The sequence below is a fragment of the Arachis hypogaea genome, chromosome 12 (genome assembly GCF_003086295.3).
Source record: "Arachis hypogaea cultivar Tifrunner chromosome 12, arahy.Tifrunner.gnm2.J5K5, whole genome shotgun sequence".
Taxonomy (NCBI): domain Eukaryota; kingdom Viridiplantae; phylum Streptophyta; class Magnoliopsida; order Fabales; family Fabaceae; genus Arachis; species Arachis hypogaea.
The window spans coordinates 17,215,424-17,238,082 of record NC_092047.1 but is presented as its reverse complement, the minus strand read 5'-3'; the positions used below and the strand labels follow the sequence as shown (position 1 = coordinate 17,238,082).

At 38.2% G+C, this 22,659-nt stretch overlaps 1 protein-coding gene and 1 non-coding gene across 2 annotated transcripts; one reads left to right on the top strand and one right to left on the bottom strand.

Moving 5' to 3' along the window:
- Positions 1 to 8,439: 8,439 nt before the first annotated feature.
- Positions 8,440 to 9,843, top strand: LOC112729778 (uncharacterized). Its single transcript, XM_025779927.1, has 2 exons — positions 8,440 to 9,109; positions 9,293 to 9,843. Exons 1-2 carry the CDS (start codon positions 8,440 to 8,442, stop codon positions 9,841 to 9,843), a joined length of 1,221 nt encoding a protein of 406 aa, XP_025635712.1.
- Positions 9,844 to 20,352: 10,509 nt separating this feature from the next.
- LOC112731604 (small nucleolar RNA R71) lies at positions 20,353 to 20,460 on the bottom strand. The gene has a single exon (XR_003167377.1). It is a non-coding gene; the product is annotated as a small nucleolar RNA R71 (small nucleolar RNA).
- Positions 20,461 to 22,659: the final 2,199 nt, after the last annotated feature.

The following is a 22,659-nucleotide window of genomic DNA, read 5'->3' as shown; positions in this document are numbered from 1 at the left end:
GCCAGGCCAGACCAAATTTTGCTCTTAACAGGCCTGGCCTATCATGTAGTCAATTGGCCTGAGTCTGGCCTTGGCTTTTTTTTTTTTTTAAGTACTAAGCCTAGCTTGTTATTCAGCCTGGCCTGGCCTGAAGCCTGCTAAAAGGCCTGATAATTTTTTTTTACAAAAATAAAATTATTATTTAAAAAAAATTATTTTTAATAAACATATTTATATTTAATATATCATATTTAATATTTATAAAAAATTTTAAATTTTAAAGTATTTAAAATATACAAAACTATTTATAATTAAATATAATAAATTTAAAATATCTCATAATTTTATTAATAATAAAAAAATTATTTATATATGTAATTATGTATTAACAGGTACAGCCTGAGAAGCCAATAAAGCTAATTAGTGAGCTTGGACCTGACCTATTAACATAATAAGGCTTTTATAAAAGTCTGAACCGTGCCTATTTTATAACAAGCCAGGCCAAACACAGGCCAGGCTACAGGCCCCTGGCAGGCCGCCTGGCCTTTTTTCACCCTTAATGGAATATTCAATGATATTGGTAGTCTTCCGATTAGCCTCCTTTGCGCATCACTTCCCCTGGTTCTCTCTCTCTCGGACGCGTCTTCTCTTTTAGCAGCGACGAAACGACGACAACCTCGAGCAGAAACGGCGACCGCTTGGCAGCTTGAGGCGACAACAACAACACACAACTTCCCTCCTCTCGCATGCGTCATAGCGGAACAACTCATCTGTGGTAACGACTTCCTCTGGTGAGCACGAATCGACGATGATGGCGGACCCTCTCCCTTTGGCGCTGCTCTCTGTCTCAACGTCTCTCTCCTCTTTGTGAACGGAAGCGACAACGACGTGGAGCATAACGGCGGCGGTGCGACCGCGACAACTGGTGCAGCTCCCTCTCCTCGTGCGATACTCTCTTCTTTGTGTGGGATGGGCGTGTTACGCTGAAGGGGGTGAAACAGGGGTGAGGATGTGGCTGAGGTAAGGGGTTTAAGGTTAGAGTTTTTCAATTTGAGAATTTAGGATTAGGGTTAGGTTTTTATAAAGAAATATGGATAGAATGTGAAGTTGACCCATGATGTATAATGATTTTTGTTTTAGATTGAAAATTTTACATGAAATGTTTGTGTTAATGAAACTCATGTGATAAAATTAATTTGTTATGGGAACTAGATTTGTTAAATTTATGAAACAAACTTGTGTAGAAGATTAATTTTTTATAATTATATGATTTTGGTAGTATGAATTTGGATTAGATTGTATGGTTGCCTAATACTTCGGTTTAGGATATGAGTTTTAGTGATTAGGGGTAATTTTGTAAGTTTATAATCAATGATTTAATGAATAGTTATTTGGGTTTAGAATTTTGGTGTTAGCTAAAGCCTCTTTCGATGAACTCCAATGTCCCTCCACTCTAGGACTGATAATATATACCTTATCCGCATGTGTTCAATCCGACCTAACCCAATCGAGCAGGGTTGTCTATCCAACCCGTTACAGGTAGGGTAGAGTGCAGGTTTACCTGGGGTAGGGTGGGGTGCGGGTTTAGAATATACTCTACCCTATCCTACCCGAACCCTTAATATATTATATATTTGAAAATTATATGTATAGTGAAGGAAGTGAGTATTGAATCCACAACTTCTTTCTTGTAAAAACTCAAAATAACTACTAAGCTAATCATTTTAACTACTAATTTATTATGTTATTTAAAGAGTAATGTTGCTAGAACTTAGAGTTAGAAGTAGAAGGACAAGACATTTATTATTATTTGTGTTATTTTAATTTTATTAAGAATTTAATGATCATGTTATTTATAATTTTATATTAGATTTATTTAAGATTTTATTGCTTTTAATTTTATTGAACTTAGTTTTTTATATTTGTTTTAAAAATTTTAATTTTTCTGCTAGTAGAGTCAAGTATGGTAGGGCTGAGAATTTTAAAGTACAGGTAGAATTAGGATTGAGAGATTTTCAATTCGCGAGTAGGATAGAGTTGAACTTTATGTTTTTAATCTACAGATAGGATTAGATTAAATCCAAACCCTTTTCTACCCTATATTATTATATCCATTGCCAGTCCTACATTCCATTCACACCTAATCACTACTTCCCTTCACTCTTTAAAACTGCTTTTTTTTCTTTGCATGATTTATGCCACATGGCCTGATAAAAAAGTTATTTTTTTTCTCTTTCTTATGTTATATGCAAAATATTTTGGTAACTTTAGCCTAAACAAACCAAGTTTACTTGTAAAATTCTTCTGGTATAATGTTAGATTTATAAACTAAAACATCCACAAATATTTTAAAATACTTAATGATATTTATAATTAAAAGGTCGTAACACCAAGATTAATTTTGTGTCACCATTAATTGTTAGATAAAATTTGTCATAATTGGAACAAGTCTTTGTGCTTACTCTTTTTTATTGAGCAATATTTAGGTACATTTTATAATACAGAACATATATATAATAAGTTTTCAGATTGACACGTACGAATGAAAGAATTTTTCTTTCCGTACCATAAAAATCTTCTAAAATGATATTTGTAAGTTGATTTGCTTGTAAAAATAGATAAGTTGAGTCAATAAAATCATAATTTATTTATAAGGAATAAATTTGGCTTGATCGACTCCAATAACTTCACACTCATATTTTAAATTATAATTTTCATGATCCATTTATATTTGTATTTTTTATTTATTAAATAACTAATATGTTTTTATATAAATTAATATTTATCGTTAATGTTAATTTAATTATTTATTATCAATTATTTTTTAATATTTAATATTGATTTACATATATATTAATAGTTTTTTTTGCCAGGTGACATCGATGTCGTTTTTTAGGGAAGCAGATCTTTTACTAATGTTGTTATCGAGCTCAGCAACCTTATGCTAAAGTCACATAATGCTTTAACTATTTCAATACAAATGTCACAAGTTCATTTATCGAATCTCAGTTAATAGCTAATAAATTTTTTTTATCACAATGATAAAAAGATGACAACTGAATAATATATTTTAAAAGAATAATAATTTAATAAATAATTCTTAAAATAGTAGTATCTCAATTTAAAAAAAATAAATAAAATGATAAAATTGGTTTAATAATCCAATACCCCAATAAACTTGATGAGTTTATATTTTATATTATGTACTATTTTTTTTTTTAGATTTGTAAACTAATTTATTAAACTTTAGATAGTTTATTATCAAAATATATGTATGTATGATAAATATTTTTTATTTGTACTCTATAGATATCAAGTAAAAAAAATTGTTAAAATTATGCAATAATTAAAATAAAAAGCGAATTGATCGATTTAACTCGTTAGTTCATATGAGTGGAGTTAATTTTATGTTTTTGACTCGTTTCAAAATATGGGTTAATCATTTTTTCAATTTGTGTTTGCTGCTAGTGATAAGTTGGTTCAAATCTGCCCTACCTATTTATTTGATAGCTATTATATATATAGCTATAGATATCTTAACAAATAAAGAAAACTAAAAATGCTTGAAACAAAATTTAATTATTTTCTTTTTCTTAACGTAAATTCTTTGAAGTTTGAGAGAAATAAAAACTAAATATTAATGTTCCATATAGCTATGGACAATGTACATCTTCAACCTTCAATCAAATTTTAAATTTTGGGTAAAGTAATAAATTGATCCCTTATATTTGAGTCTAATCCTGTTATAATTTTTAAGATTTAAAGTATTCTATTTGAATCCAAAAAAGATTCATTTAATTTAATGTAGTCTTGTCGTGAAGTCAATGTTAAATAATTAAGAAAACTTAGTTTTCAGACATAGAAAACTTATATAACCAAACTCTTCGGTTGCTAAGGAAAGTTTCCTGCGATAGAGGTTACGATTACCTTGTCGTCGTTGCCACTGGCGAACTTTCCGGCGAAGAGTGAGTTCTTGAAGATACTTTTCATGTGCTTAAACTAAGGCAAGTGACTTACGTTGATGCATCCACTGTTGATCCTGTGTCTTACGAGTTTGCACTTCTTCTTTAGGAAATGACATTAAGATATGGTGAAACAGTGACATTAATTAATTAACAATGACTTTATGGTAGAACTATATTAAAATTAAATAAAAATTTTTTGAATTCAAGTAGGACACTTTAAATTTTAGAAACCAAAACAAAATTAAATCCAAACGTAAGAGGCTAATTTAATACTTTACCGTTAAATTTTTTACTCTATCCGTACACAAGGTAAGTACCTGTGATTTTGCTCTATAAAATTATTATTATATATACAGCCATAACTATTGAGTAAACAAAACAAAAAATTTGAATTTGCCGTTTCTTCACATCAACTTTACTTTTTTAATTAACAATAAAAAAAACTTTTATGGCTATGTATTATCTTTCTATTCGACATAATTCATCTCTAAAAAATCATTTTTATGGTTTATAATAATAATAAAATATTATTTCTTAATCATTTTTATATCAATTTTCATTGTCTAATCAATTGATCTAACATAATAAATCTACCGTAAAACCAACCTCTAAGTCACATATTATTAAGTTTTCTTTTTCTTTTCTTGTATACTACGGTTAACATAAACTTTTTAGTTTTTTGTAGAGGTGAAAATAAGTCCAAGTTTACTATTAAGATTATAATATAGTTAGTTGATTTAAATTTGACCTACAATTTAGTATATATATTAAGAATTAAATCTGATTTTGTTATTAAATTTAGTCTTATTTAAAATCTGATAAATGATATGATATTTTTTATTGAAAAATTATTTTATACGATACACCAAATTCAATATTTACAATATACCAAAATACTTAAATAAAATATAAAAAATTAAAAAATTTAACAACTTTTTAATTATAAAAAATTATTCTTATATTTATTTATATTTTAATATGCTCATATAATAACTTGACAGATCTATTAAACTTATTTATAAAATTGCGTCTAACTAATGTACTAATAAATTTAAATTTAAAAAAAACATGAGACTGAATTTAGTCTGTAACAAATTAGATCAGACAAAGTTATGTACAGATCAGATTGAACTTCTTAGAGGTTGATTTGCTTATTTCCAATCCCTAATTTCTCGATATAAACTACAATATTAATTAAAATCTACCATTGAGAAGACAGAAAAATATAAATACTTACAAGATTTTTTTTTTCAATTTCTGTAACAACTAAGTCATTAGATCAAATTGTTTCTCACATATGCAAATTCATAAAGGACATAATAAAAATGTCTAGATATAATTGCTATTCTATGTAAGAATTTAACAAATTGGTGTGAATCTTTGTGTCACCAGATATAAAAAGGATGAAGATTGTGATGAGAGAATGTGAGAAGAAGGATGTCGCTATTTAGTTCTTTTCAACTTTAAAGGAAGATGACTTAGCGCTCATCACTATTAATTTGTTTAAAGAATTAGCGCTCAATATTATTCTATAGATTTTATTGTTTATATGATTTTGGTAGTATGAAATTCGATTAGATTGTATGGTTGCCTAATATTTCGGTTTAGGATATGAGTTTTAGTGATTAGGGGTAATTTTGTAAGTTTATAATCAATGATTTAATGAATAGTTATTTGGGTTTAGAATTTTGGTGACAGTTAAAGTCTCTGTCGATGAACCCCAATGTCCCTCCACTCTAGGGCTGACAATATATACCTTATCCGCGCGTACTCAGTCCGACCTAACCCAATCAAACAGGGTTGTTTATCCTACTCGTTACAGGTAGGGTAGAGTGCAGGTTTACTTGCGGGTAGGGTGGGGTGCGGGTCTAGGATATACTCTACCCTACCCTATCCTATCCTACTCGCACCCTTAGTATACTATATATTTAAAAATTATATGTATAGTGAAGGAAGTGAGTATTGAATCCACAATTTCTTTCTTGTAAAAGTTCAACATAACTACTAAGCTAATCATTTTAACTACTAATTTATTATGTTATTTAAAGAAGAATGTTGTTAGAACTTAGAGTTAGAAGAAGAAGGACAAGACATTTATCTTTGTTTGTGTTATTTTAATTTTATTAAGAATTTAATGATCATACTATTTATAATTTTATATTAGATTTATTTAAGATTTTATTGCTTTTAATTTTATTGAACTTTATTTTTTACTTTCTATTTATTAATTTGTATGAAAGATGGAATGTTTGAATTTTATATTTGTTTGAAAAATTTTAATTTTTCTGCTAGTAGGGTCAAATATGGTAGGTTGAGAATTTTAAGGTGCAAGTAGGATTAGGATTGAGAGATTTTCAATTCGCAAGTAGGATAGAGTTAAATTTTATGTTTTTAACCTGCAGATAGGATTACATTAAATCAAAACCCTACTCTACCCTATGTTATTATATCCATTGCCAGTCCTACATTCCACTCACACCTATCACTACTTCTCTTCACTCTTTAAAACTGCTTTCTGTTCTTTACATGATTTATGGCACATGACCTAATAAAAAAGTCATTCTTTTTTCTCTTCCTTCTGTCATATGCAAAATATTTTAGTAATTTTAGCCCATACAAACCAAGTTCACTTGTAAAATTTTTCTGGCATAATGATAGATTTACAAACTAAAACATTCACAAATATTTTTAAATACTTAATGATATTTATAATTAAAAGATCGTAACACCAGAATTAATTTTGTGTCACTATTAATTGTTAGATAAAATTTATCATGATTGGAATAAGTCCCTGTACTCACTCTTTTTTATTAAGCAAGATTTAGGTACATTTTACAATACAGAACATATATATACAATAAATTATCAGATTGACACGTATGAATGAAAGAATTTTTCTTTTAGTACCATAGAAATTTTCTAAAATGATATTTGTAAGTTCGTTTGCTTGTAAAAATGGACAAGTTGGGTCAATAAAATCATAATTTATTTATAAGGAATAAATTTGGCTTGATCGACTCCATTAACTCGACAATCATATGTTTCAAATTATAATTTTCATGATCCATTTATATTTATGTTTTTTTATTTATTAAATAACTAATATGCTTTTATATGAGTTAATATTTGTCGTTAATGTTAATTTAATTATTTATTATCAATTATTTTCTAATATTTAATATTGATTTACATATATATTAATAGTTTTTTGCCGTGTGACACATCGAAGTCATTTTTTAGGGAAGCGGATCTTTCACTAATATTGTTATCGAGCTCAGCGACCTAATGCTAAAGTCACAGAATACTTTAGCTATTTCAATACAAATGTCACAAGCTAGTTTAACGAATTCTAGTTAACAGCTAACAAAAAAATTATCACAATGGTAAAAAGATGACAACTGAATAACATATTTTAGAATGATAACAATTTGTTAAATAGTTCTTAAAATAGTAGTATTTCTGTTATGGACCAGCCTAGCTGGCACGCTGGCTGACCCGGCCCGAGAACATTCCGATCCGCTCGGTTGGGTTAACGCACATGACCCGTCCAGTCTGCGACCTGGACAGGCACCCTCGCTACCAGCTGCATGACAGTTGTGGGGAAGGAAACTTCCAGGAAGGAGGCCTCCCTGTGTGGGGCCCGCCCTACTGATAGGATATATAAGGGGAGAGTCCTACCCCTTTCCCAAGGTATGTCATCATATCACTTACTCCCATACTACCTGCACATTTTTTGATTTGAGCGTCGGAGTATCCTTGCAGGTGGCACCCCCCTCGCCTCATGAAGAGCTCGGGAAGTCGGCTGCCCCTGCCTTTCATGCCCCAGACCTAGATTGTGGCTAGCACCCATCTTCACACCTAGCAAACACTTCCGAACCATCCGGTAACCGACCAACTGAACATTGGCGCCGTCTGTGGGGACTGGCCAATATGGATTTTATTTTGGGCCAGTAGAGGCGAACAACGGAGGCGGGCCCTGCGGGGAGGGGATAGACCTCAGAAGCGGTAGGGTAGCCACAGGGGCTCCCTCTTGCGAGAGCACTAGATCCCCCCGCGGCAACCCGAGAGACGACCCTTTGGGGGAACAGGTAGTGACAGCGCCAGAATAATACAAGAACTGCGCCACAGAGTGCAAAACCTAGAATGGGAAGTGGCTGGCAGAGAGCACCAACAACTGACTCCGAGTCAAGACTGTTCCCGGTCTCCTCAAAGGAGAGAGAGAGGTCTTCGAAGAAGTCGTTTCGGGTGCACCCCGAGCCACCGATCAGGGTCAGAGAGCCAGGAAAGTAGGAAAGTGCCCAGAAGACGGAGAGATCCCGTGATTTACTCCAGATCACCATCAAGAGATACCGTAGAGGAAGACCGAGAAGGCAGCAGAGAAAGACCAAGGAGTAGCCGACCACATCAAGAAGACAACAGAGAGAGGGCAAGGAGAAGCCAAACGCACAGAGAAGACAGTAGAGAAAGACCGAGGAGAAGGCAACAACTAGTGGTCATGGGGGCAACCCCTTTCCACCATTCGATCCTGGAAGTCCGGCTACCGAAGCACTTCGATAAGCCAACGGACATGAAGTATGATGGTACCCAAGACCCCCAGGAACACCTAACGGCCTTTGAGGCCAGGATGAACCTGGAAGGGGTGGGTGATGAAGTAAGATGTCGCGCTTTCCCAGTAACCTTAGCGGGACCGGCAATTCGGTGGTTCAACGCCCTAACCCAAGGCTCGGTGACGACCTTTGGGGACATCGCCCGCGCTTTCCTGGCCCAATTCACTACACGTATCGCAAAGGCAAAGCATCCGATCAACCTGCAACGGGTAACCCAGAGAGTTGGCGAACCGACTAGGAAGTACCTAGACAGGTTCAATGACGAGTGCTTGGAAATTGACGGCCTAACCGATTCGGTGGCCAGCTTATTCCTAACGAATGGATTATCAAATGAGGACTTCAGGAAGCATCTTACCACCAAGCCCGTATGGACTATGCAAGAGATCCAAAACGTGGCTCGGGAGTATATCAATGATGAAGAGGTCAGCAAGGTCATGGCGGCCAATAAGCGGCAGCCTGCCTACAGTCAAGCTCGACAACCCGGTAGCGGGGAAAGGCCAAAGGAGCACTCCAAGGACGAAGCTTCAGCCAAGACTTACAAACTGTTCCCCCGGATAGGTAAATTTACCAACTACACCCCATTGACAACCTCCTTTGTGGAAGTTTATCAGCAGATTGACGACAATGGCATCTTGTCGAAGCCCTGACAACTCAAGGACAGAACGGGAGGAAACAAAAACCTCTACTGCTACTATCACAAGGGCTACGGCCATAAAACCCAGGAATGCTTCAATCTGAAAGACGCCCTGGAGCAGGCAATCCAAGAAGGTAAGCTGGCCGAATTCTCGCATCTCATAAGGGAACCTAGGAGGCGGGAACGCGACCGAACCGACGATGACAAGAGCCGCACCGTAAAGAAGCGGCAAGAGCTAGAGGAGGACAATGAGCGCGGCCTCACTATCGTGAACGTAGTGGTCGGAAGAGACGCGGCCCCTAGGTCCAAGTTAGCCAGCAGGAAAGATGCCAAGGTTTTGGCCGTGTCCTCGACCAGTCGCACACCCCTATCCAACAAGATACCCTCCTTATCATTTGGACCTGAGGACATATGGTTTGATGACCTACCGGAAAATCCTCCCATGGTAATCACGGCTAGAGTCGGAATGGGCCTAGTAAAGTGGATCCTAGTGGACACGGAGGCAGATTCGAACATAATCTTCCGCAATGTGTTCAATGCGCTGGGCCTCCGAGATACCGACCTGAAGAACCACCAACACGGTGTGGTCAGATTGGGCAACAACTTCATCAAACCCGATGGGGTAGTCTCTTTGCCAGTGTCTATACGAGGAGGATGAGGAAAGAGGTCAGTAATGGCAGAATTCGTGGTCTTGAGAGACTTCACAGCCTACAACCTCATCCTGGAAAGAAAGACTATCAACGAGTTCGGAGCAGTGATTTCAACAAAGCTACTAATGATGAAGTTCATCGCTGATGATGGATTGGTGGCATCCATAAGGGAAAATTTGGAAACGGTGGTCGCTTGCGACAATGCCAGTCTCTCCTTGAGGAAAAAGTCCAAAGAAGCTTCCGGGGTCTTCCTAGCCGATTTGGACGTGCAGGTTGACGACAAACCAAGGCCGGAACCTGAGGGGGACCTTGAAAAATTCAGGGTTGGCAACTCAGAAGATAAGTTCACCTTCGTGAACAAGAACCTTCCCTATGAATTAAAAGGACAGTTGGTGGAGATGATCCGAGAAAACAGCGACTTGTTCGCCTGGACCTTCACTGACATGCCGGGGATTGACCCTCAGATCATGTCGCACCACCTCGCCGTAAAGACGGAAGCTAAGCCAGTGGCGCAGAGGAGGAGGAAAATGTCAAAAGAAAGGGCCGAGGAGGTGGCCAGGTAAATGGCCAGCCTGCTAGAAGCCGGTTTCATCCGGGAACTGGATTACTCGACGTGGCTGTCGAATGTGGTCTTAGTCAAGAAACCCAACGGGAGGTGGAGAATGTGCGTCGATTACTCCGACTTTAACAAGGCCTGCCCCAAGGATTCTTTCCCACTTCCCAACATCGACGCTCTGGTGGACGTGGCCGCAGGGTACCGGTATCTGTGTTTTATGGATGCATATTCGGGATACAATCAGATACCGATGCACCAACCGGACGAAGAGAAGACGGCATTCATAACGCCAGGAGGAACATATTGTTACAAGGTGATGCCGTTTGGTTTGAAAAACGCAGGCGCCACATACCAAAGACTCATGAACAAGATATTCAAAGATCTTATCGGCAAAATGGTGGAGGTTTACGTGGATGACATCCTAGTAAAAACCACCAAGGCTGAAGACCTCATCAGCAACCTGGAAACCGTCTTCGCCTCTCTTCGGTGACACGGCATGAGACTTAACCCGCTTAAGTGCGCCTTTACCATAGAGGCCGGGAAGTTCTTAGGCTTCATGATAACCCAAAGGGGGGTGGAGGCCAACCCGAAGAAATGCGAGGCAATCTTACAAATGAAGAGCCCAGGATGTGTGAAAGACGTCCAGAGGTTAGCGGGAAGGTTCACTGCGCTATCCCATTTTCTCAGGGCCTCGGCCGCCAAGGCTTTTTCGTTCTTCAACCTAATAAAAAAGGGAATAGCATTCGAATGGAGAGGCACTGTACCTGTACTTGGCAATAACTGATGAGGCTTTGGCGGCGGTCCTGGTGCGAAAAGAAGGGAAAACCAGCAACCGATCTACTTCGTAAGTAAGGCGTTGCAGGGGGCGGAACTGAGGTACAGTAAGCTGGAGAAGCTAGCATACACACTCCTAACCTCTTCTCGCAGGCTGCGACAGTACTTCCAAGGATCCTAGGTAATCGTCAGGGCGGACCAGGCAATCCGGCAGGTACTTCAGAAACCTGACCTGGCGGGCAGGATGATGACCTGGGCAATAGAACTGTCTCAATACGACTTGAGATATGAACTCCGGCACGCAATCAAGTCCCAGGCCATGGTTGACTTCCTAGTCGAAGTAACAGGAAGCCTCCCCGAAGAACCGAGCACACGGTGGAAGCTCCATGTAGACGGAGCCTCTAACCAGACGTTCGGAGGAGCATGGATCATCTTGGAAGGCCCAACCGGGGTCGTATATGAACAATCAGTGAAGTTTGATTTCCCGGTGTCTAACAACCAAGTAGAATACGAGGCCTTGCTGGGCGGATTAGTTTTGGCAAAAGAGGTCGGGGCAACCAGAATTGAAGTGTGCAGCGACTCCCAGGTCGTCACATCACAGAACGGGGCATACCAAGCCAGAGATTTCCTATTGCAGAAATATCTGGCGAGAGTCAGAAAACTAAGTGAGGAGTTTGACGAGGTAATGGTGCATCACGTACCAAGAGAAAGGAACACCCGAGCGGACCTCTTATCAAAGCTAGCAAGCACCAGACTAGGAACTGGGAACCGATCTCTGATACAAGGCTTAATAAAGGAACCGACGGTGACCCTGCACGTGGCGCAGGCAACCGACCCTCCATCCTGGATGAACCCAATCATGGATTTCTTGGAAAAGGGAGTACTCCCCGAGGACGACAAAGCGGCAAAGGCATTAAGAAGAGAAGCGGCCAAATATGCGGTAATACAAGGCCAGTTGTTCAAGAATGTTCTCAGCCAACCCCTGTTGAAGTGCCTATGCCCCGACCAAACGGACTACATACTAAGCGAGGTCCACGAGGGATGTTGCGACCACCACATCGGTGGAAAGGCCTTGGCCAGAAAGCTTGTCAGGGCTGGTTATTATTGGCTCTCAATGATGGCGGACTCGAAAGAATTTGTGAAGAAGTGCAAAAGATGCCAGGAAAACGCCAACTTTCATAGGGCGCCGGCAACCGAGCTAAGCCTGTTAACAGCCTCGCGGCCATTCTCGCAATGGGGAATCGACCTGCTGGGGCCTTTTCCGGTTGGACCAGGGCAGGTCAAATACCTAGTCGTAGCCATTGACTATTACACAAAGTGGGTAGAGGCGGAGCCGATGGCAAGCATTTCCTCGGTCAACTGTCGGAAGTTCATGTAGAGACAAGTGATAGCCAAGTTTGGAATACCAGAAGTCGTCATCTCGGACAACAGGATGCAGTTTGTCGACAAAAGTTTGGAGAATTTCAAGCCGGCCTGGGCATAAAGCAAAAGTTCTCGTCTGTGGAGCATCCCCGAACCAACGGCCAAGTGGAAGTGGCAAATAAGGTCATCCTGCAAGGCCTCAAAAAACGACTTGATGAGAAGAAGGGAGCATGGGCTGACGAGTTGGCCTCAGTCCTCTGGTCTTACCGCACAACTCAGGAGTTGTCTATTGGGGAAGCGCCCATCCGGCTCACCTATGGGGTAGCTGCAATAATACCCGTAGAAATCGGTGAGCCGAGTCCACGACTACTTCTAGGAGGAGTCGAAGAGGCTGTAAAAAAAGACTTGGTGGATGAAGTCAGAGAGATGGCCCACTTGTCGGAGACAGCACTCAAACAAATAATGGCCCTTCGCTATAACACCAAGGTACTCAAGAGAGAATTTGAACGGGACGACCTGGTCCTACGGTGCAACGACATAGGACTACTGACTCCGGGTGAAGGAAAGTTGGCGGCAAACTGGGAAGGCCTATACAGGGTGAAGAAGGTCCTCGGCAATGGCGCTTACAAGTTAGAGCGGTTGGACGGCAAGGAAGTTCCGAGGACCTAGAAGAAGGTCACAAAAACACCTGTAGAATTAAAGCGGAATTAAAAAATAGCATTAAAAGTAGCACACCCTGGAGGACAGGCTTACTGGCATTTAAACACCAGTAAGGATAGCAGAATGGGCGTTTAACGCCTAATCTGGCAGCATTCTGGGCGTTAAATGCCAGAATTAGCAGGCAGACTGCGTTTAACGCCAGAAAAGGATGTCTGGCTAGAGGCTGGCGTTAAACGCCAGAATTAACAGACAGACTGGTGTTTAACGCCAGAAAAGGGTGTCTGGTTGGCGTTAAACGCCAGAAATGGGCATCAGCCAAGCGTTTAATGCCAGAAAAGGTAGCAGAGATGGCGTTAAACGCCAGAAATGGCACACAGAGGGCGTTTAAACGCCAGAAAGGTGCAGGGACCAGAATTCCTTGACACCTCAGGATCTGTGGACCCCACAGGATCCCCACCTACCCCACCTCTCTTTCTCTCCTCTTCACACCTTTCTATAACACTCTTCCCTAAACACCATTCACCTATCAAATCATACCCTCTTCCCCATAATCTCTTCACCATTCATATCCATCTACTCTTTCCCAAGACCCACCAACTCCACCTACCTCACCATTCAAATTCAAAACATTTCCCTCCCAAACCCAACCCCTCATACAAGACTTCGCTCTCTCTCTTACCCTATAAATACCCCTCCTTACAACCTTCAATTTCACACATCATACACTCTAAACCCCTCTTGGCCGAATCCATCACAACCCTCCATCTCCTCCATTTCTTTTTTTTCTCCTCATTTCTTTCTTCTTTTGCTCGAGGACGAGCAAACCTTTCAAGTTTGGTGTGGGAAAAAGCTCTGCTTTTTGTTTTTTTCCATAACCATTAATGGCACCTAAGGCCGGAAAAACCTCTAGAAAGAGGAAGGGGAAGGCAATTGCTTCCACCTCTGAGTCATGAGAGATGGAGAGATTCATCTCAAAGGTCCATCAAGACCACTTCTATGAAGTTGTGGCCAAGAAAAAGGTGATCCCCGAGGTCCCTTTCATGCTCAAAAAGAGTGAATATCTGTGTGGAAGGAGATCCTCATCCTTTCATTAGAAGAGTTAACTTTGATCAAAGGTTGGACCAAGTCCTCATGGACATCTGTGTGGAAGGAGCACAATGGAAGAGAGACTCAAGAGGCAAGCCGGTTCAATTGAGAAGGCCTGACCTCAAACCTGTGGCTAGGGGATAGTTGGAGTTCATCCAACACTCTATCATTCCTACTAGCAACCGATCCGAAGTTACTGTGGACCGGGCTATCATGATCCATAATATCATGATTGGGGAGGAAGTCGAAGTTCATGAGATCATATCTCTAGAACTATACAAAGTAGCTGACAAGCCCTCCACTTAGGCAAGGTTAGCTTTTCCTCACCTCATCTGTCACCTATGCAATTCAGCTGGAGTTGTCATAGAGGAAGACATCCTCATTGAAGGGGACAAGCCCATCACTAAGAAGAGGATGGTGCAAACAAGAGAGCCCACTCATGGACCTCAACAAGAGCATGAGGAAGTTCCTCATCAAGAAATTCCTGAGATGCCTCAAGGGATGCATTTCCCTCTACACAACTATTGGGAGCAACTCAGCATCTCTTTAGGAGATTTGAGTTCCAACATGGAGCACCAAGAGCACTCCATCATCCTCCATGAAACCAGAGAGGACCAAAAGGCCATGAGAGAGGAGCAACAAAGGCAAGGAAGAGACATAGAGGAGCTCAAGCACTCCATAGGATCTTTAATAGGAAGAACTAGCCGCCGTCATTAAGGTGGACCCGTTCTTTAATCTCCTTGTTCTTATTTTTCTGATTTTCGTTTCTATGTTTTATGTTTTGTCTATGTTTGTGTCTTCATTACATGATCATTAGTGTTTAGTGTCTATGTCTTAAAGCTATGAATGATTCCATGAATCCCTCACCTTTCTTAAATGAAAAATGTTTTTATTTGCAAAAGAACAAGAAGTGGATAATTTCAAAAATTATCTTGAAATTAGCTTAATTATTTTGATGTGGTGGCAATATTTTTTGTTTTCTGAATGAATGCTTGAACAATGCATATTTTTTATAGTGAAGTTTATGGATGTTAAAATTGTTGGCTCTTGAAAGAATAATGAAACAGAGAAATATTATTGATAATCTGAAAAATCATAAAATTGATTCTTGAAGCAAGAAAAAGTAGTGAAAAACAAAAACTTGCGAAAAAAAAGGGGCGAAAAAAATAATAAAGAAAAAAAGGAAAAAAAAAAAAGAGAAAAAGCAAGCAGAAAAAGCCAATAACCCTTTAAACCAAAAGGCAAGGGTAAAAAGGATCCAAGGGTTTGAGCATTAATGGATAGGAGGGCCCAAAGGAATAAAATCCTGGCCTAAGCGGCAAAACCAAGCTGTCCCTAACCATGTGCTTGTGGCGTGAAGGTGTCAAGTGAAAAGCTTGAGACTGAGCGGTTAAAGTTGTGATCCAAAGCAAAAAGAGTGTGCTTAAGAGCTCTGGGCACCTCTAACTGGGGACTCTAGCAAAGCTGAGTCACAATCTGAAAAGGTTCACCTAGTTATGTGTCTGTGGCATTTATGTATCCGGTGGTAATACTGGAAAACAAAATGCTTAGGGTCACGGCCAAGACTCACAAAGTAGCTGTGTTCAAAAATCAACATACTGAACTAGGAGAATCAATAACACTATCTGAATTCTGAGTTCCTATGGATGCCAATCATTCTGAACTTCAAAGGATAAAGTGAGATGCCAAAACTGTTCAGAAGCAAAAGGCTACTAGTCCCGCTCATCTATTTAAAACTAATCTTCATTGATATTTTTGAGATCTATTGTATATTCTCTTCTTTTTATCCTATTTTATTTTTAGTTGCTTAGGGACAAGCAACAATTTAAGTTTGGTGTTGTGATGAGCTGATAATTTATACCTTTTTGGCATTATTTTTACATAGTTTTTAGTATATTTTAGTTACTTTTTATTATATTTTTATTAGTTTTTATTCAAAAATCACATTTCTGGACTTTACTATGAGTTTGTGTATTTTTTTGAAATTTCAGGTATTTTCCGGCTGAAATTGAGGGACCTGAGCAAAAATCTGATTCAGAGGCTGAGAAAGGACTGCAGATGCTGTTGGATTCTGACCCTCCTTCACTCAAAGTGGATTTTCTGGGGTTACAAAAGCCCAATTGGTGCGCTCTTAATTGCGTTGGAAATTAGACATCTTGGGCTTTCCAGAAATATATAATAGTTTATACTTTACCCGAGATTTTATGGCCCAAACTGGCGTTAAACGGCAGCCAAAAACTTTCTGGCGTAAAACGCCAGAATTGGCACCAAAACTGGAGTTAAACGCCCAAACTGGCACCCAAGCTGGCGTTTAACTCCAAGAATGGCCTATGCACGTAAAAGCTTCAATGATCAGCCCAAGCACACATCAAGTGGGCCTCAGAAGTGGATTTCTGCACTATCTGCACTTAGTTACTTATTTTCTGTAAACCCTAGTAACTAGTTTAGTATAGATAGCACTTTTTACTATTATATTAGAACTTTTTATCATATTTGGATATTTGGACGTTTATGTTACGTTTGGAGGTTGGCCATTTGGCCATGCCTAGACCTCTTTTCTCTTTTGTATTTTCTACGGTGGAGTTTCTACACCTCATAGATTAAGGTGTGGAGCTCTGCTATTCTTCATGAATTAATGTAAGTACTATTATTTTTCTTTCAATTCACGCCTACTTCTTCTCCAAGATATACTCTTGTACTTAATTCAGTTAAGTTAGAATGAAGGGGTGACCCGTGACAATCACCCACTATCTTCGTTACTCGCTTAGCCAAGATTCGGGTGCCTGACAACCACAAGCGGTCTACATGATGTTCAACGTAGTCATTGGATGACAGCCAGAGTATATTCTCTTGGGTATCTAATACACGGACCGAGTCCGTGAGATTAGTATCTTCGTGGTATAGGCTATAACCATTGGCAGCATTCTTGAGATCTGGAAAGTCTAAACCTTGTTTGTGGTATTTCGAGTAGGATCTGAGAAGGGATGACTGTGACGAGCTTCAAACTTGTGAATGTTGGGCACAGTGACAGTGTGCAAAAGGATATAGAGATTCTATTCTGATGCTAGCGAGAACCGACAGATGATTAGCCGTGTGGTAGCTGTACATGGTATGTTTCATCCGAGACGAGAAATCCGACAGTTGATTAGCCGTGCAGAGATCGTACCTGGTATTTTTCATCTGAGAGGATCCTACAGCTTGCCATGGAAGGGAGCATGCATGATTGGAAGAGGACAATAGGAAAGCAGAGGTTCAGAGGCAACAAAGCATCTCCAAACGCTTATCTGAAATTCCCACCAATGAATTACATAAGTACCTTTATCTTATTTTATGTTTTATTTATCTTTTAATTATCAAAACCTCATAACCATTTGAATCCACCTGACTGAGATTTACAGGATGACCATAGCTTGCTTCAAGCCGTCAATCTCCGTGGGATCGACCCTTACTCACGTAAGGTATTACTTGGACGACCCAGTGCACTTGCTGGTTAGTTGTGCGAAGTTGTGAAAAGTGTGATCACAATTTCGCATACCAAGTTTTTGGCGCCGTTGCCGGGGATTGTTCGAGTTTGAACAACTGACGGTTTATCTTGTTGCTTAGATTAGGTAATTTTATTTTATGTTTAAGATTTATATTTCTATTTTCGAAAAAAATACAATATATATATATATATATATATATATATATATATATATATTTAGTTTTCTAAAAATTTATCAAAATTTTTGAGAATGAATTCCACCTTCGAGCTTCATGATGGTATGTTAAAGTTTGGCTGGCTATTAAGCCATGTCTAATCTTTTGGACTGAAGCTTTAACTTATCATATTCATTGGATTGTTGTATGTAATTGTTATGCTAAAGCTTGGCTGGCCATTTGGTCATGTCTAATTCTGTTAGACCGACACTTTAGAGTAACATTGCATCAGCATTGGGATTCTCATTTATAATTCTGTGCTGAAGCTTGGCTGGCCATTTGTCCATGTCTAATTCTTTTGGACCGAAGCTTTCGACCAACATTGCATGAATCCTGGAATTCTTATTAAAAATTTTAAATTTCTTTATTTTCTTTTTCCAAACATAATTTTCAAAAAATACAAAAAAAATTAATAAAATCATAAAGCCAAAAAATTTTGTGTTTCTTGTTTGAGTCCAGTGTCCAATTTTAAGTTTGGTGTCAATTGCATGTTTTAATTTTTCTTTAATTTTCAAAAATATATGCATTGTATTCTTCATTGATCTTCAAGTTGTTGATGATTTTCCTTGTTTGATCTTTAAATTTTCTTGTTTTGTATCTTTTCTTGTTTTTCTTGTGTATTTTCGAATTCATAGTGTCCAAACATTAAAAATTTTTAAGTTTGGTGTCTTGCATATCTTTCTTTTCTTAAAAATTTTCAAAAATATGTTCTTGATGTTCATCCTGATCTTCAAAGTGTTCTTGGTGTTCATCTTGACATTCAAAGTGTTCTTGTATGTTCCATTTGTCTCAATCTTAAATTTTTATGTCTTGAGTCATTTTGTTATTTTTCTCTTTCTTCATTAGTTCAAAAAAATAAAAAATAATATCTTTTCTTTATTCTACTCATAAATTTCGAAATTTTTGGTTGACTTGATCAAAATTTTTAAAATTTAGTTGTTTCTCATTAGTCAAGTCAAAATTTCAATTTAAAAACTTTATCTTTTCAAATCTTTTTCAAAATCAAATCTTTTCCATTTTTCTCTTGATATTTTCGAATTCTTAAAATTTTCAAAATCTTTTTCATTTTTCTTTTAATGTTTTTGAAAATCTTTAAACAAATTTTCAAAATTTTTTTCTTAATTTTATTTCATAATTTCGAAATCTTTGATAGCATTTAATATTTTGATTCAAAAGTTTCAAGTTTGTTACTTTCTTGTTAAGAAAAGTTCAATCTTTAAATTCTAGAATCATATCTTTTAGTATCTTATTAGTCAAGTAATTAACTTTAATTTTAAAAATCAAATCTTTTTAATTTCTTTTTCAAATCTTTTTCAAAATAAATTTCAAATCATATCTTTTTCAAAAGTTTAATTTCAAAATCTTTTTCTAACTTCTTATCTTTTCAAAATTTATTTTCAAATCTTTTTCAATTAACTACTTGACTTTTTGTTTGTTTTAATTTTTCTTATCTTTTCAAAACCACCTAACTACCTTTCTCTCTCTAATTTTCGAAAACCACTAACAACTTTTTCAAAAATATTGTTAATTAACTAATTGTTTTAAATTTTAATTTTATTTTATTTCTTTTAATATTTTCGAATTCTAACTTATAATTAAAATAAAAATAAAAATATTTTTCTTTTCTTTTAATTAATATTCGAATACTCTCTCTCTCAACTCTTTCTATTTATTTATTTATTTACTAACACTTCTCTTCTACTCATAATTCGAACCCTCCCCCTCTCTCTGTGTTTGAATTCTTCTTATTCTCTCTCTACCTCATTCTTCTATTCTTCTACTCACATAAAGGAATCTCTATACTGTGACATAGAGGATTCCTCGTATTTTCTGTTCTCTTCTTTTTCATATGGGCAGGAATAAGGATAAAGACATCTTTGTTGAACCTGAAAGGACTCTGAAGAGGAAGCTAAGAGAAGCTAAAGCACTACACTCTGGAGAGGACCTTACAGAAATTTTTGAAAAAGAAGAAGACATGGCAGCCGAACACAATAACAATGGTGGAGATGCAAGGAAGATGCTTGGTAACTTTACTGCACCAACTTTTGACTTCTATGGAAGAAGCATCTCAATTCCTGCAATTGGAGCAAAAAACTTTGAGCTTAAGCCTCAATTAGTTTCTCTAATGCAGCAGAATTGCAAGTTTCATGGACTTCCATTGGAAGATCCTCATCAGTTCTTAGCTGAATTCTTGCAAATCTGTGACACTGTTAAGACCAATGGGGTTAATCCTGAGGTCTACAGACTTATGCTTTTCCCCTTTGCTATAAGAGACAGAGCTAGGACATGGTTGGACTCACAACTTAAAGAAAGCCTGAACTCTTGGAAAAAGTTGGTCAATGCTTTCTTAGCCAAATTCTTTCCACCTTAAAAGTTGAGTAAGCTTAGAGTGGAAGTCCAAACCTTCAGACAAAAGGAAGGTGAATCCCTCTATGAAGCTTGGGAAAGATACAAGCAATTGATCAGAAGGTGTCCTTCTGACATGCTTTTAGAATGGAGCATCTTATGTATATTCTATGATGGTCTGTCTGAATTGTCCAAGATGTCATTGGCCTACTCTGCTGGTGGATCTCTTCATCTGAAGAAAACGCCTGCAGAAGCCCAGGAACTCATTGAAATGGTTGCAAATAACCAGTTCATGTACACTTCTGAAAGAAATCCTGTGAATAATGGGATGACTCAGAAGAAAGGAGTTCTTGAGATTGATACTCTGAATGCTATATTGGCTCAGAACAAAATATTGACTTAGCAAGTCAATATCATTTCTCAAAGTCTGACTGGAATGCAAGCTGCATCCGGCAGTACTAAAGAAGCCTCCTCTGAAGGAGAAGCTTATGATCCTGAGAATCTTAGAATGGAAGAAGTGAATTACATAGGAGAATTCTATGGAAACACTTACAATCCTTCATGGAGAAATCATCCTAATCTCTCATGGAAGGATCAACAGAAGCCTCAATAAGGCTTCAATAATAATAATGGCGAGAGAAATAGGTTTGGCAATAGCAAGCCTTTTCCATCATCTTCTCAGCAACAGACAGAGAATTCTAAGCAGAGCCTCTCTGACTTAGCAACCATAGTCTCTGATCTATCTAAGACCACTCTCAGTTTCATGACTGAAACAAGGTCCTCCATCAGAAATTTGGAGGCACAAGTGGGTCAGCTGAGTAAAAGAGTTACTGAAATCCCTCCAAGTACTCTCCCAAGCAATACAGAAGAGAATCCAAAGAGAGAGTGCAAGGCCATCAACATACCCAAAATGGCCGAACCTATAGAGGAGGGAAAGTCAGTGAATTCCAGTGAGGAAGACCTCACTAGACGTCCACTGACCACTAAGGAGTTCCCTAATGAGGAACCAAAGGAATCTGAGGCTCATATAGAGACCATAGAGATTCCACTAAACTTACTGTTGCAATTCATGAGCTGTGATGATTATTCTTCCTCTGAAGAGGATGAAGATATTGTTGAAGAGCAAGTTGCTCAGTATCTAGGAGCAATCATCAAGCTGAATGCAAAGCTATCCGGTAATGAGACTTGGGAGGATGAACCTCCATTGCTCATCAATGAACTGAATACTTGGGCTCAACTGAAATTACCTTAGAAGAAACAGGATCCTGGAAAGTTCTTAATACCTTGTACCATAGGCACCATGACCTTTGAAAAGGCTCTGTGTGACCTGGGGTCAGGTATAAACCTCATGCCACTCTCTGTAATGGAGAAACTAGGGATCTTTGAGGTACAAGCTACAAGATTCTCACTAGAATTGGCAGACAAATCAAGGAAACAGGCTTATGGACTTGTAGAGGATGTCTTAGTGAAGGTTGAAGGCCTGTACATCCCTACTGATTTCATAATCCTAGACACTAGAAAGGATGAGGATGAATCCATTATTATTGGAAGACCCTTCCTAGCCACAACAAAAGCTGTGATTGATGTGGACAGAGGAGAGTTAGTCCTTCAACTGAATGAGGACTACCTTGTGTTTAAGGCTCAAGGATCTTCTTCTGTAACAATGGAGAGGAAGCATGAAAAGCTTCTCTCAATACAGAGTCAACCAGAGCCCCCACACTCAACTTCTAAGTTTGGTGTTGGGAGGCCACCATTAAGCTCTAAGTCTCTATGAGGCTCTCTAAGAGCTCACTGTCAAGCTATTGACATTAAAGAAGCACTTATTGGGAGGCAACCCAATGTTATTTAATTATATTTATTTGTTTTCCATTGTTATAATATGTTTTCTTTAGGTTGATGATCATGTGGAGTCACAAAAACAACTGCAGAATTAAAGCGGAATTAAAAAACAGCATTAAAAATAGCACACCCTGGAGGACAGGCTTACTGGCGTTTAAACACCAGTAAGGATAGCAGAATGGGTGTTTAACGCCCAATCTGGCAGCATTCTGGGCGTTAAACGCTAGAATTGGCAGGCAGACTGGCGTTTAACGCCAGAAAAGGATGTATGGCTAGAGGCTAGCGTTAAACGCCAGAAATGGCACACAGAGGGCGTTTAAATGCCAGAAAGGTGCAGGGACCAGAATTCCTTGACACCTCAAGATCTGTGGACCCCACAGGATCTCCACCTATCCCACCTCTCTTTCTCTCCTTTTCACACCTTTCCATAACACTCTTCCCTAAACACCATTCACCTATACAATTATACCCTCTTCCCCATAATCTCTTCACCATTCATATC

Excerpts from the sequence above, each read along its gene's own strand:
- LOC112729778 (XM_025779927.1), top strand. The coding sequence starts at position 8,440 with ATGGGGGCAACCCCTTTCCACCATTCGATCCTGGAAGTCCGGCTACCG. Across the intron at positions 9,110-9,292 it reads CAAACTGTTCCCCCGGATAG|ACGCCCTGGAGCAGGCAATC; the intron begins GTAAATTTACCA and ends TCAATCTGAAAG.